Below are 10763 nucleotides of genomic sequence, written 5' to 3'. Positions count from 1 at the left end.
GAGCCAACGATGACAAACAAAGATCCCCACGGCCAAGGCCCCTCAGATCAGAGAAAGCTCTCCCAATTTTCCATAAATTCACGTCTTTCCCCTCGCCATCCCTATGTAAAAGTGCTGCTTAGCTCCACAGTATTATTCTTGTTCCAAGGACTCTAAAAGAGTTAGAAATGTTCCATCCAGAAAAATGGGAGAGAAACACAGAAAGTTGGCTTGGGTTTGCCTTATATTTTTCCTTTTTTTCTGCAATGCTTCCTATGCCCCGGAGTAGAAAGTGAACTGTTGTATGTGAGGCTCTGCAAGTTTTTTGGGGGAGTTGGCCAAGGTCTAGTCCAGCCCTCTCTGCTGAGGAGGACGTGCTCTGAAATTCAAGCAATTTCCCCAACGCTTTTGTTGCTGATGAACTGAAGCCCTATTGTTCATCCATTGCCACGGTCTTTTTCAGTTCCTATTATAGGTTGTATGTTGCCAGAGATAATGAATTTGCACCAAAAACCTCTCATAGTCCCATTTTGACAGATGGAACAAATTAAAAATGTCTAGTGTAAAGAAGAGCAATGGCTACCTCTTCCTAGAGAAGAAGGGAAGCTTGCATTTCTTTGGAAACTTAGGAAAAAAAAAAAAGTGAAGCAAAAGGTCGAGTGTTCTAAGGTGTTTTCGTTCAGCTAAATTCCAGAAGAAGAGTTTCATCCGAGTCTTGTTTTTGGAAGGCACTGCCATTTGTGCAACTTTTGTCCAAACCAAGTAGCCGGTCAACAGCAGGAAAAAAAAAAAAAAAGAAAAAAATTAGAAAAAAAATCGTAACAAAAAATACCCTTCTCCCATCCCTGCTTTCATGCGAACTTGTAGCGTGACCTCTCGTCGCTGGAAGGAGGGTGTCCTAAAGAGCTGCCCGTTCCTTCTATCCCCACTCATCCATCGCTCTGGGTTTGGAAACAGCGTGAAAACGCCCGTAAAAGCCCCGGCTAGGTTTTAGGGCGCAGGGGGCGGGTGGGGAGAAGTTTGGATGTGCGCCGGAATGGGAGGTGTGCAGAGAGGAAGGGATGGAGGCAGGGATGGAGGAGGGATAGAAGGAGAAAGGTGCAGGGCGAGGGGGCGGCAGGATGGCTCGTTCCTGCACCAGCCCCCGCCTGGGGGGCGTGTGGGGTGTGACGCCTGGGGGGCGTGTGGGGTGGTGTCGTGTTGGTCCCTCACAGTGAGTCTGCTTTACGCGACGCCGCGAGTGGGCAGTTGTCAAGGAGGGTATGTGTGTGGGGAGGGGGCTGAGAGGGGCAGGGGAGGGCGGGAGGAGGGGCGATGCTCAAAAATTAATAAATATATGTATATATACACGCTACAGACGCTCACACAGAGACAATTATATATATTTTATATATATATATATATATATATATATATATATATATATATATACATGAAACTGTGTGTGTGTGTGTGTGTGTGTGTATGATGTCAGATGTGTGTCCCGCTCGGAGCGCGAGGCTCTAGGGAGCGGGAAGCAGCTCCGCTGTCTCCGGGCGCGGATTTCCGCGGAGTGTTTCTGCGGGGAGATCCCCACCGCAGCCCCGGGTAGCCGGGCATCCCCTGCCGGCACAGCCCCCGGCGATCCGGCGAACAAAGAGAGCTCTGTGAGGACCGAAACGCCAGCCCCGAGAGAACCGAAGGAATTTAGCACGAACAGCTGGCTTAAAAAAAAAAAAAAAAAAGATTTATAAGAGTCGACACTGCTACCCCGGTCAGAAAAACACCCGCGTTTCCGCTTCCTGGCGAGGGCATTGAAGATTAGTTGAAATGCTTGAATGGAGGAGCGGTGAGTGTGCGGGTGTGCAGCCCCAGGAACGGCTGTGCCAAGGTCCACAGAGAGGCTCTGGAACAGCTCACAGCAGGCTGACAAATGAGTTAATAACGTCAGCAGCAAAGGAGAGAAATTCGGGTCCTAACAGAGAACATCCCTCTCATCCTGCCGCCTAGCCGGCTGAAGTTCTGAAAGTTCTCCCTAACATCACGATACACTGTAGAGTCTCCAGAAGAAGGTGTAAAGGAAGGAGGAGGACACACCGCTCTCATCTACCACCCTCTACCACCGTATGCTCATCGATTCCCCGCTCACATTGCGCTTTCTCCCAGTGGAGGGAGGGGGAGATCATGGCAAAGCCGAGAGATCGGCTTGGACTTGCAGAACAGACAGGCGGGGGCTGAGACTCGAGATGAGGACTGCGGCCACCCCACTCCTCCAGCTGCCCACTTCTTCTCCCTCCCTGTCTCCGAGTCCCGTACCCGCGGTTCGCTGTGGAACAGCGCCCGGATGGATGCTGCGCCTCCGCTGGCTCAACGCTCCTCTGTCATGCAATGTTTTGGGGAGGCAGTAGAGAAATTTTCTTATTATCATTTTAAATTGGTTAGAAATTTCTATTTCCCGCTCGTCTCCCGATGCAAAGAAGCGGTAAATAACGTCTAATTAAAAAAAAAAAAAAAAAAAAAAAAAAAAAAAAGAGAGAGAGAGAGAGAGAGAGAAAGGGCAGGACGGACTCGCCGGTCCTGCGGGAAGGTAGGCTTTCTTTTGGGGGCGAGCGTTGGGGCGGGCAGCGCTGCTGTTGCTGCTGCTGCTGCCAGAGCCTATTTCATATAGTAGAGCGCGGCCAGGAGCCTGCGCGTCCGCGGAATAGCGCGGAGCATCTCAGCGGCTGCGCCTCCGCCCCGCGTCCCCCATGCCCACTTCACGTTCAAGGTTTAGAGAAGAGGTCACGTCCACTGACGTCAACTGAAGGCATATGGCACGTCCGTCTGCATTTACATACATCAAGGAAATGAGGGCATAAAAAATAGGAAAAAAAATAGAATATGCAAATCTCCCTGCTCCGAGAAGAGACTGCCGATTCTGGGAACGATCGTCCCTATTTGCGGAAGATCCTAATTAACGGAACAAAAAACCGGGCCTCTCTCTTCTTCTAAACATCATCATCATCCACAACAAAATAAACATCCTCGAAATGAGCACTCGGAGCCGGGCTGCGGCGCGATCTGGGAGCGGGCGGCCCCGATGTGAATGCAGGGCTCCACCGCTGCGCCATTCTCTTCTCCTCCTCCAGCTCCTGTTGGCTCCAGCGCGTATTACTTTTAATACTGATGCATATGTAAAGGTATATTTGCATTGTTTTTAATTTCCTGAAAGTTGCAGCCTATCGCTTTTCCTTTGCCCTCTTTTATCTATCTGTTTAAATATCTTTCCTTTCCCCTCCCCCTCCCCATTCTCCCGGTTTTTGGCGAGATTCTGCAGTGTGTCTCTATATACAGTTTCCTCCATGCTTCTGTTTGTATAAGGTTACAGACTGTGTACAGTGCTAATACTACAAATCAAGGTGCACAAGATGCTTATTGGGCCTTAAGAAGGGAGGAGGATCTTATTGCCCTGCTCAGCTATCACATCGCTGGCTTGAAACTGGGAGTTTGCCTAATTAAGTTCATATTAGGAAACAAATTTTAAAAACCACCAACACCCCCGCTCCTGCCCCGTTTAAGGGTATAAAGAGATACAGATATCTCATTGCTGTGTGTTATGACCCATAAACACACTTATATCTGCCTTGGTTTCAGGAATCGTTTATTTCAAAATCTTCTCTTAAAATGTGCAGAGCCAGGTACGGAGAGCTTTCTCCAAGGAAGACATTTTGTATTTTCTCTCTTAGGTGCTGCATTATTAAATGTATTACACCTAATTTTAACGTGTGCAGCCTTAAATCCACTACATAATTCTTTATAGAAAAAGCAGCTTTTTAGATGTTGTTTGAAAATATGCTCGAAGCCTTATGCTTGCTTTACCCGAAAATCCACAGGCCTTGAACTATATAAAAAACATGTTTAACATATTTCAATTTAGCTTAATGGGTAACAATAAAAAAGAAGAGTAGCAATAAGAGTAGTTTCAATATGATTAAAAACAGAGTAATCTTCTGGATTTATAGTCCAGAAATGTTATGTTTTTAAATGAGAAACCTTATTTTCGTAAGAAACGAGGGGAAAAAAAAAAAAAGCTCAAGTACATGAATAGATAATTATTACACTATGAATGACTCACCTGCAAGGATGTATCAGGCAAAAGTTAGCCTTCTCTAAAGACTGACATGCATGTATTTTTTTTAAATAAAGAGTGGAGTGTCTGTGTTTCTCAGTGCCTGTTTCACCACAAGTATACTTTAATTCTTTGTCATTTCTCACGGTATTCCCAGCGCTGCCTCTCCTTCCAGTTTTACGAGCCCTACGCTGATATGCTATCCAGTAAAAAGTGGTCAGATGGCTACACGTAAAATATTTAAAGAAATAATACCATCTCAAAACGGAAATCGTCACGGTCATCCCTTAGGTTAGCTCTTACCTTACTACATCTAGCAGCAAGTCACTAGGAAAGTACTATTTTTACACATTTTTATCAACAGTGGGTGCCGGGGACTCCTGGCCCACGGACGCAACCTGACCACCCCCCCCGCCCCCGGTCCCTTTTAATTAGCACTCGTGCAGTTGTCGCTCCCTTGCGGACCCGCATTAGCGTGTGCCGGGAGGCGGGAGGAGGTGAGAGCGGGTCAGTCCATCTTTCCGTTCCCGCAGAGCATCCCGCATCATTCCCTCCCTCCCCGCCCCCTCCTCGGTGCCTTACCCCGCGCCTCGCCGCAGCTACGACGGGACAGGGGTGGCCGCCGCCTGTGCCCCCGGAGCACCCCCCAGGCCGGGCTGCCGGGGGTCCGCCTCGCAGCATCCCTCCCCCCGGCTCCCCTCCTCGCCCCGCGTTACTGCGCGGCGGCCCCGCGAATCACAGCGGCGGCTTTTGAAGAAGCCCCGGGGGTGGAGGGGTTGGAAGCGCGCCCCTCCCTCCCCGCCTGCGCCGCTGCCTGTGCCACGAGCAGCGTGGGGAGAGCTGCGTGTCCCCCCCCCCCACCGCAGACACTTGCCACTTGAACATGACGGGGGGAATAGGAACAATAAATGCCACCCCCGTTCTCCCCCGCCCCCGCACCCCCGCGTTACCTAATATCGGCCTTTTACTGCTAAAAATACGGGTCTGCATCGATCATCCTGGGTGATGGAAATACCATCGGAGTCGGCGATTTCTTGGGTTTTCGTTCAAGCATAGATAAACAAATGAATATATAACAGCACTAATAATGCTCAGATTTCGGGTGGCCGCTGCAGCCACGGAGATGAGACAGGGTGCCGGGTTGAACATAAATAAATGCATGAAATAAATCCAGTTCCACATCTTCTCATTATTTTTCCCCACCTTTTTTTTTTTTTTTTTTGAGTTTTTTTCCCCCATCAATACTTTTAATAACTATCGTCCTCTAAACCCAGTATTCATCATTTCACACTTAAATTTTCTGCCTTGTCTCTTCATCCTTGTCGTCTTATCATATATGTAAACCTAACTGCTTATGGCTGTACACATGAAAATTATTTTTTAGAAAAGTGGAGGTGCAGATACTGTGGATATCGTGGGAAGTCTTTCTAAAGTATTTTCTTTTAATTACTCCCTTTTTCCTTTTTTTTAAATTTTTTTTTTTCTGCAGGACTTAGATATTGAAATGAAAACGTGTAGAACGATGAAAAGATAATATTAGGTGAAGTAACGGAAATTTGGCGGGAGAAAAGTATTTAACTTTTTTTCAGAAAAGGAAAAAATAAATTTAGAGCTTTCTCTGTACCCACACACACACGCAAAAAAATCTAATTCCTTACCTAAAAGTTTCCAGTGCGAATGCACCCTCACGGTGCATCTCCTTTGGAAATAATAATAATAATAATAACAATAATAATAAGCCAATGCCCCTTCTTTTCTGGTTAAGTACATCTCTCCTTATTAGAGGTATAGAGGCAGAAACCGAGAGGAGAGGCAGGAGAAGAGGTGGCAAAAACTTCAATACTTTCATCTGTACTTCACATAATCGCTAAATGTTGAGGTTTCCAGAGGCTCAGCAAACTCTTTGTTAGGGATGTTTTGGCGAGCATGCAGAAAGCCAACTTCAGCTCCAGCCCAGGGTGAGCAGACAGAGCAGCCGAGTCTCCAAGAGAGGTTTGACTTTCAGCACCAGCTGAAGGGAGATGAGCCCCATTTTCGCGACGTTTCTTCTGCTCTTTTATTTTCGTAGCCAGCTTATACCTAGGCAAAAAATAACTCATCGTAAAGACAAGGCTTGAAATGCACACTCTTTTCCATAAATATGGTCTCGCGGAAAGGAGTGAACTTGCTTTTTACTTTTTTTTTTTTTTTTTTAATTCTTTTTTGTGTGATTTTTTTCTTTATTTGTTTCACTGATTTGTTTTGATTTTAAATTCACTCTCCAGGTGCGGAGCTTATGTTCTATCACTGTCCCTCCTGTCCCGTTTGCAACCCCTCGGTAGGACGTACCCCGCTTCTGAGCAGGGAAAAACAGCGGGAAGGAGGTGAGAGCGACACCCAGTTCCTCCGTGGGGCCTTTCCCCACCCGGTGCCGCTCAGTGTCCGGCCTAGATGCCCCGGAGGGTTCCGGAACACGTCCCCGCCGTGCGCGGCACCGGTGCCGGCGGCGGGGGAACAGCGGCACCTGCCGGTGCCCGCGGGCAGGACCCGCACTGACCGCGATCCCCTCTGTCTCCCGGCTCCTCCCAATGCTCTCCAAATGCTACCCCTCGCCGTCGCATCTGGGCTGGAGAGAGAGAAAGACAGAGAGAGAGATCTAGCTGGAATAAGGATGCTCTGCAGGTAGAGCATCCCTCGGGTGACGTGCAGCACACTCTGCCCTCCACCCCGTCTGAATTCCTCGCCCTCATCTCCACTGGGGCGGGGTGTGTGTGTGTGTGAAATTGTCGCCCCTCCCCATCCCCCACTTGCTTCGCATGTTAATTGCTGGGATCAAAATACGGTCTCAGTCTGTGGGTGCCTGTTTAAAGAGAAGCCGGGCTTACGAAACGCAGGGGCCGGGGAGGGGAGGCTGCGATATGCCAGAGAACGGTAATATTTCGATATTCCTCCCTGCAGAATGGTCCCCCGTTACTTATTGAATTTTTACCAGTGCTGTCTGGAAAGACCTTTTTCTTGGAACCACTTGTTAGCTGGTCACAGGAGGCTTTTACCTTCCCGCGATTCTCCCTTCGTCTTTCAATAACAGTAATGAAACCGAAAGGTTTGATGTTACGGAAATGCAGTTTTTACGTGCGGGAGTGGCGGTGAAGAGTTCTAATCTGGTAGGCAGTCAGGTGTGATTCGATAATAAATTTTCCTGATCTCCTTCTAGGAATTTTTCGTTGTCTCGTATCTCAACAGACTGCAGGCTGGTAGAAGAATAACTTGGCTGTCTCTCAGAGGACGTTTCTTCTGTGCCTTCAGGAGATTATTTCTTCTTCTCCAACAAAAAATATAAGAACGTGATTTTTATTTTTCAGTGAGAAAAGGCTGTGGGCGCACGGCCATCAAATATTTAAATTTAAAAGTGGCGTGGCTGCTATATGCGGCTACAAAAGCACGTGTGACGTGCCCGCTTCTCGCGTGTTTTAGCTGTCGTACTGCTGGTACCGATGTGTACCAGCGATGGGCACGGAGACAAACACAGAAAGCCGGTTGCACCTCTCAGGTAGTAAAAGCTGAGCATAAATTAGTTCTCTGCTCACCAGGATAACAATTTCGAGGTGCCCTTCTGAGTAAAGGCATTTTAGCCCAAGGACCGAGCATATTATTGAACGTCGGTCTTGCTCGGGGTGGTGGAAAAATAAGGATTAAAAGCAACGACAGAACCCCGACAGGTTGCGGAGGTTGTAGGGGAGGAGACGCGGCGGCGACCTTTGTCTGCCTGTCCTTCTGGTAAGGATGCTGTCTTTCTGTCCTAGTAACACCCGGAACAGCCGAGGACTATTTTGACACTCATCCTTGCCCTGGACACTATGTCGCCGTCCCCGTCCAACTCCCCGCCTGGCAGTATCGCATCTCCCCGCCGCACCGCGCCCTGCAGACGGACGGACGAACAGACGGACGGACGGCGCTACTGAAGCCGGTTCCCACGCTGCCGGAGTACCCACCCCCCGAGCCGGGACCGCTGCACCCACATTAAAACGTCACCGTTTTGATGCTTGTCGACAAAAAGTTTCAGAGCTCTCCCAGCGCAAACCCCCGCCTTGGGTATCGGGGGGAGGGCTTGAGAGGCAACCTCCCTGACGCGTCGAGCAGGGCAAGCACGCAGAGCCCCTTGCCCTGCCAGCCCCCTCCCGCTCCTGTTTTCTTCTCCAGCTTTTCAGTAGCGACAAGGGAATCAAGAAACGGAACTAAGGAAGCGCGGCGGATGGCAGCCCGCTGTTCAGCCGCCACGCTGCGGGACCTGGGGAGGTCTGTCCGGGGAGCGCGGTTGTACAGTGGGATAGAGGGCCGTTACGCCATCTGCCTTTGTATTTACAGAACCTCAGTTTCCCCCTCTTTCACATCCCCAAAAGGACGCTAGGCGGGAGAAGGCAGACCTGTACTTTGTCCTCTCGCACAGGCCCATACCCTTTCCAGTACAGACGGTCACACCCCAAACAATCACTGGAATGCGACTCATCATCTCGTCCCCACCCCACTGATTTTGATTTCATCCCGAGGGGCATTCGCCAGGCCTGTCCCCGCTCCCTAACCCTCCGTGCCTGTGCAGTGCGATGCTCAGAGTGCAGGAAGCGCCGTGCGGGTGCCACACGAACACCCGCGCGCGTGTGTATGCGTTTAACGAGCCCATGGGCAAACCCACATCAGCTGATCAGGTTTGAAATCCAATAGCTTCCCCTCACGTGAATTAGATTTGTCACTGACGGTAAGAAAGTAGGGAGCAGGAGGGTGTCAAGGACAAAAGAGAGCGGCGAAGGATTCCCTCGTCCCTACAGGGACGCCTTCCCGCCTAGTCCCTCTCTTTCCGCTCGGACCGGACCCCAACTTATAACCTCCCTCGTTATTACAAGAGGCCGAAAGATGAAGGTCGGAGAGGGGTCGGGGCACAAGGGGAAATCCCTGCCTCGCCCCCAACGCCGGACAAGCTTCTCCAGCCTCGGGGTGAGACGGCACGGCCGGACTGTACCAAGCTCCCCGCCCGCCCCTTCCTGGAGACACCCTCGTTCCGTACTCACCCCGTTCCCTCCTCTCCACGCTCCGCAGCCACCCGCTCTGCACCGTCACTCGTAGGTAGCCCGGTAGAGGCTTCTCCAGCCCCGCTCGAACGGGCGGGAAGAAGAGAAGAAGTGGCGGAGGGACGGGGGGGGGGAAGTTGGTGGTGGAGGGAGGGGGCGGCCACGAACGCTGCTCTACATCGGACTGCGACGTGGCTCGCTCCCCGCTTTTCGCCCCGGTATTTCCCACTCGCTTATCTCCTCCGCTCCCGCCCCAAGGCAGACAGCCGTGGGGGACGAGGGCACGTCTTTTGGGAGGGCCCTCCCTTCTTCAGGGTCCCGGCCAGGCACGGTGAGGGGTCGAGGCTCAGCCTGTGGGGCCCAGCGGTGCTCGAGTTTGGGGCTGCTCGAGTCCCACGCCGAGAGCGGGGCTGTCGCGTCTCGGGTGCGTTGGTAGTTGGGGTGGGCAAGTCCCTCCGCGCACCAGGCATCGCCCCCCCGCCGCCTCTTGTTGTTATCATCACTATTCCTACTGCTGCTGATGGTTAATTTAAGGGGCCTCTGGAAACGGAGGCCGACGGCGGGGCCAGAGGAGACAGAGGGCACGGGGGGAAGCCGCTTCTCGGGGAAGGTGGGTTCTGCCGGCGGGCAGCACCCCAGGGGGGCAGTGGGCTCGGACAGAAGGTGTCTGTGCATCGCTGCTGGAGCGCCGGCGGTACCCGGGGGTCGGTGAGCGGCACCTGCCCCGTTACCAGGGCACCACATCTGTGTCCGAGCGGCTGGGGTCAGGGATCTCGTCACAGACTCCCTCGAAACTTCCACTGCTACAGATATACCAATTGCCCCACTCATTCCTTGGCTGGACTTTTTTTGGCAATTTTCTCTCAGAGGTTTGTCGAAAGTTTTTGGCATCGGTACCTGGCAGGTACAATCCCACGGTTGTGACTGCGACATCCGTCACGACTTGCGCACGATCTGCATGCCAGAGATGGCATCATTCTAAACCTTCTTCCCTCTCTAGTGTAAATGAGGGCAAAATATTATTTGCCATATAGCTATTTGGAGAAGAGTGCATCAACCGGGCTGTGGTTTCTATGGGGTTATGCAAGTTTCGTGTTTAAACAGAGTGAAAATGAGCCAATACTAATATTTGTCAACGTGTTTCAGGATGTTCATACCTTATATTTACGATATACCAAAACTCCCAAAAATGTAATGAGAGGTTGTGTTAATAATACCGAATGAAATTAACAAGAATTACAGTATGCTTAAACCAGATTGTACTAAAATGAAAGTAAATATTTGATTCTTTGGCATAAACAACAAAAAAAAGCATTTTAAACATTCTATATTGTGTTCACAAATTTTCTTTAGTTTCTAACCATTTTGGTTTTATATAAAATGATTAATATAATAAATAAAACTAGGTAAGCCAGACCACGTTGCGAATTGCTATTATTTAAATTATTAAAATAAAATCCTTGGATTAATGTTCATTCCAATAACTGTGTAATTATTCTCCTTTTAATTTACTTATTTTCAAAACAGAAACTAAAATGTATTAGAGTTGACTTCATTTCACAGTAAGAGTTCATATTAGAACAACTGTCTGCATATCCTTGCTGTAATGTGCCACTACCTGAAGCAGATAAAAATGAACAAGGAAGCTCCTGAAT

The 10763-nt window shown here is 49.8% G+C and overlaps 1 protein-coding gene across 2 annotated transcripts in view; it reads right to left on the bottom strand.

Moving 5' to 3' along the window:
- LOC127468954 (uncharacterized) overlaps positions 1-10487 on the bottom strand; it is a 97073-nt gene extending 86586 nt beyond the window's left edge. The window contains exons 1-2 of one of the 2 annotated variants that reach the window (XM_051782691.1): positions 9109-10487; positions 5669-6145 (exon numbers count right to left, since the gene is read on the bottom strand). In XM_051782691.1, the coding sequence (XP_051638651.1) occupies positions 9283-10041 (759 nt within the window). In that variant the 5' untranslated portion in view covers positions 10042-10487 and the 3' untranslated portion in view covers positions 5669-6145; positions 9109-9282. Of the gene's footprint in view, positions 1-5668; positions 6146-9108 lie in introns of those variants that run through there. The other variant, XM_051782690.1, reaches the window with a different exon arrangement.
- Positions 10488-10763: the final 276 nt, after the last annotated feature.

This window comes from Manacus candei, unplaced genomic scaffold (genome assembly GCF_025592945.1).
Source record: "Manacus candei isolate 608988 ecotype Guabito, Panama unplaced genomic scaffold, ASM2559294v1 h1tg000016l, whole genome shotgun sequence".
Lineage (NCBI taxonomy): Eukaryota > Metazoa > Chordata > Aves > Passeriformes > Pipridae > Manacus > Manacus candei.
The sequence above is the reverse complement of the archived record's forward strand: the minus strand, read 5'-3'. Positions and strand labels throughout refer to the sequence as shown.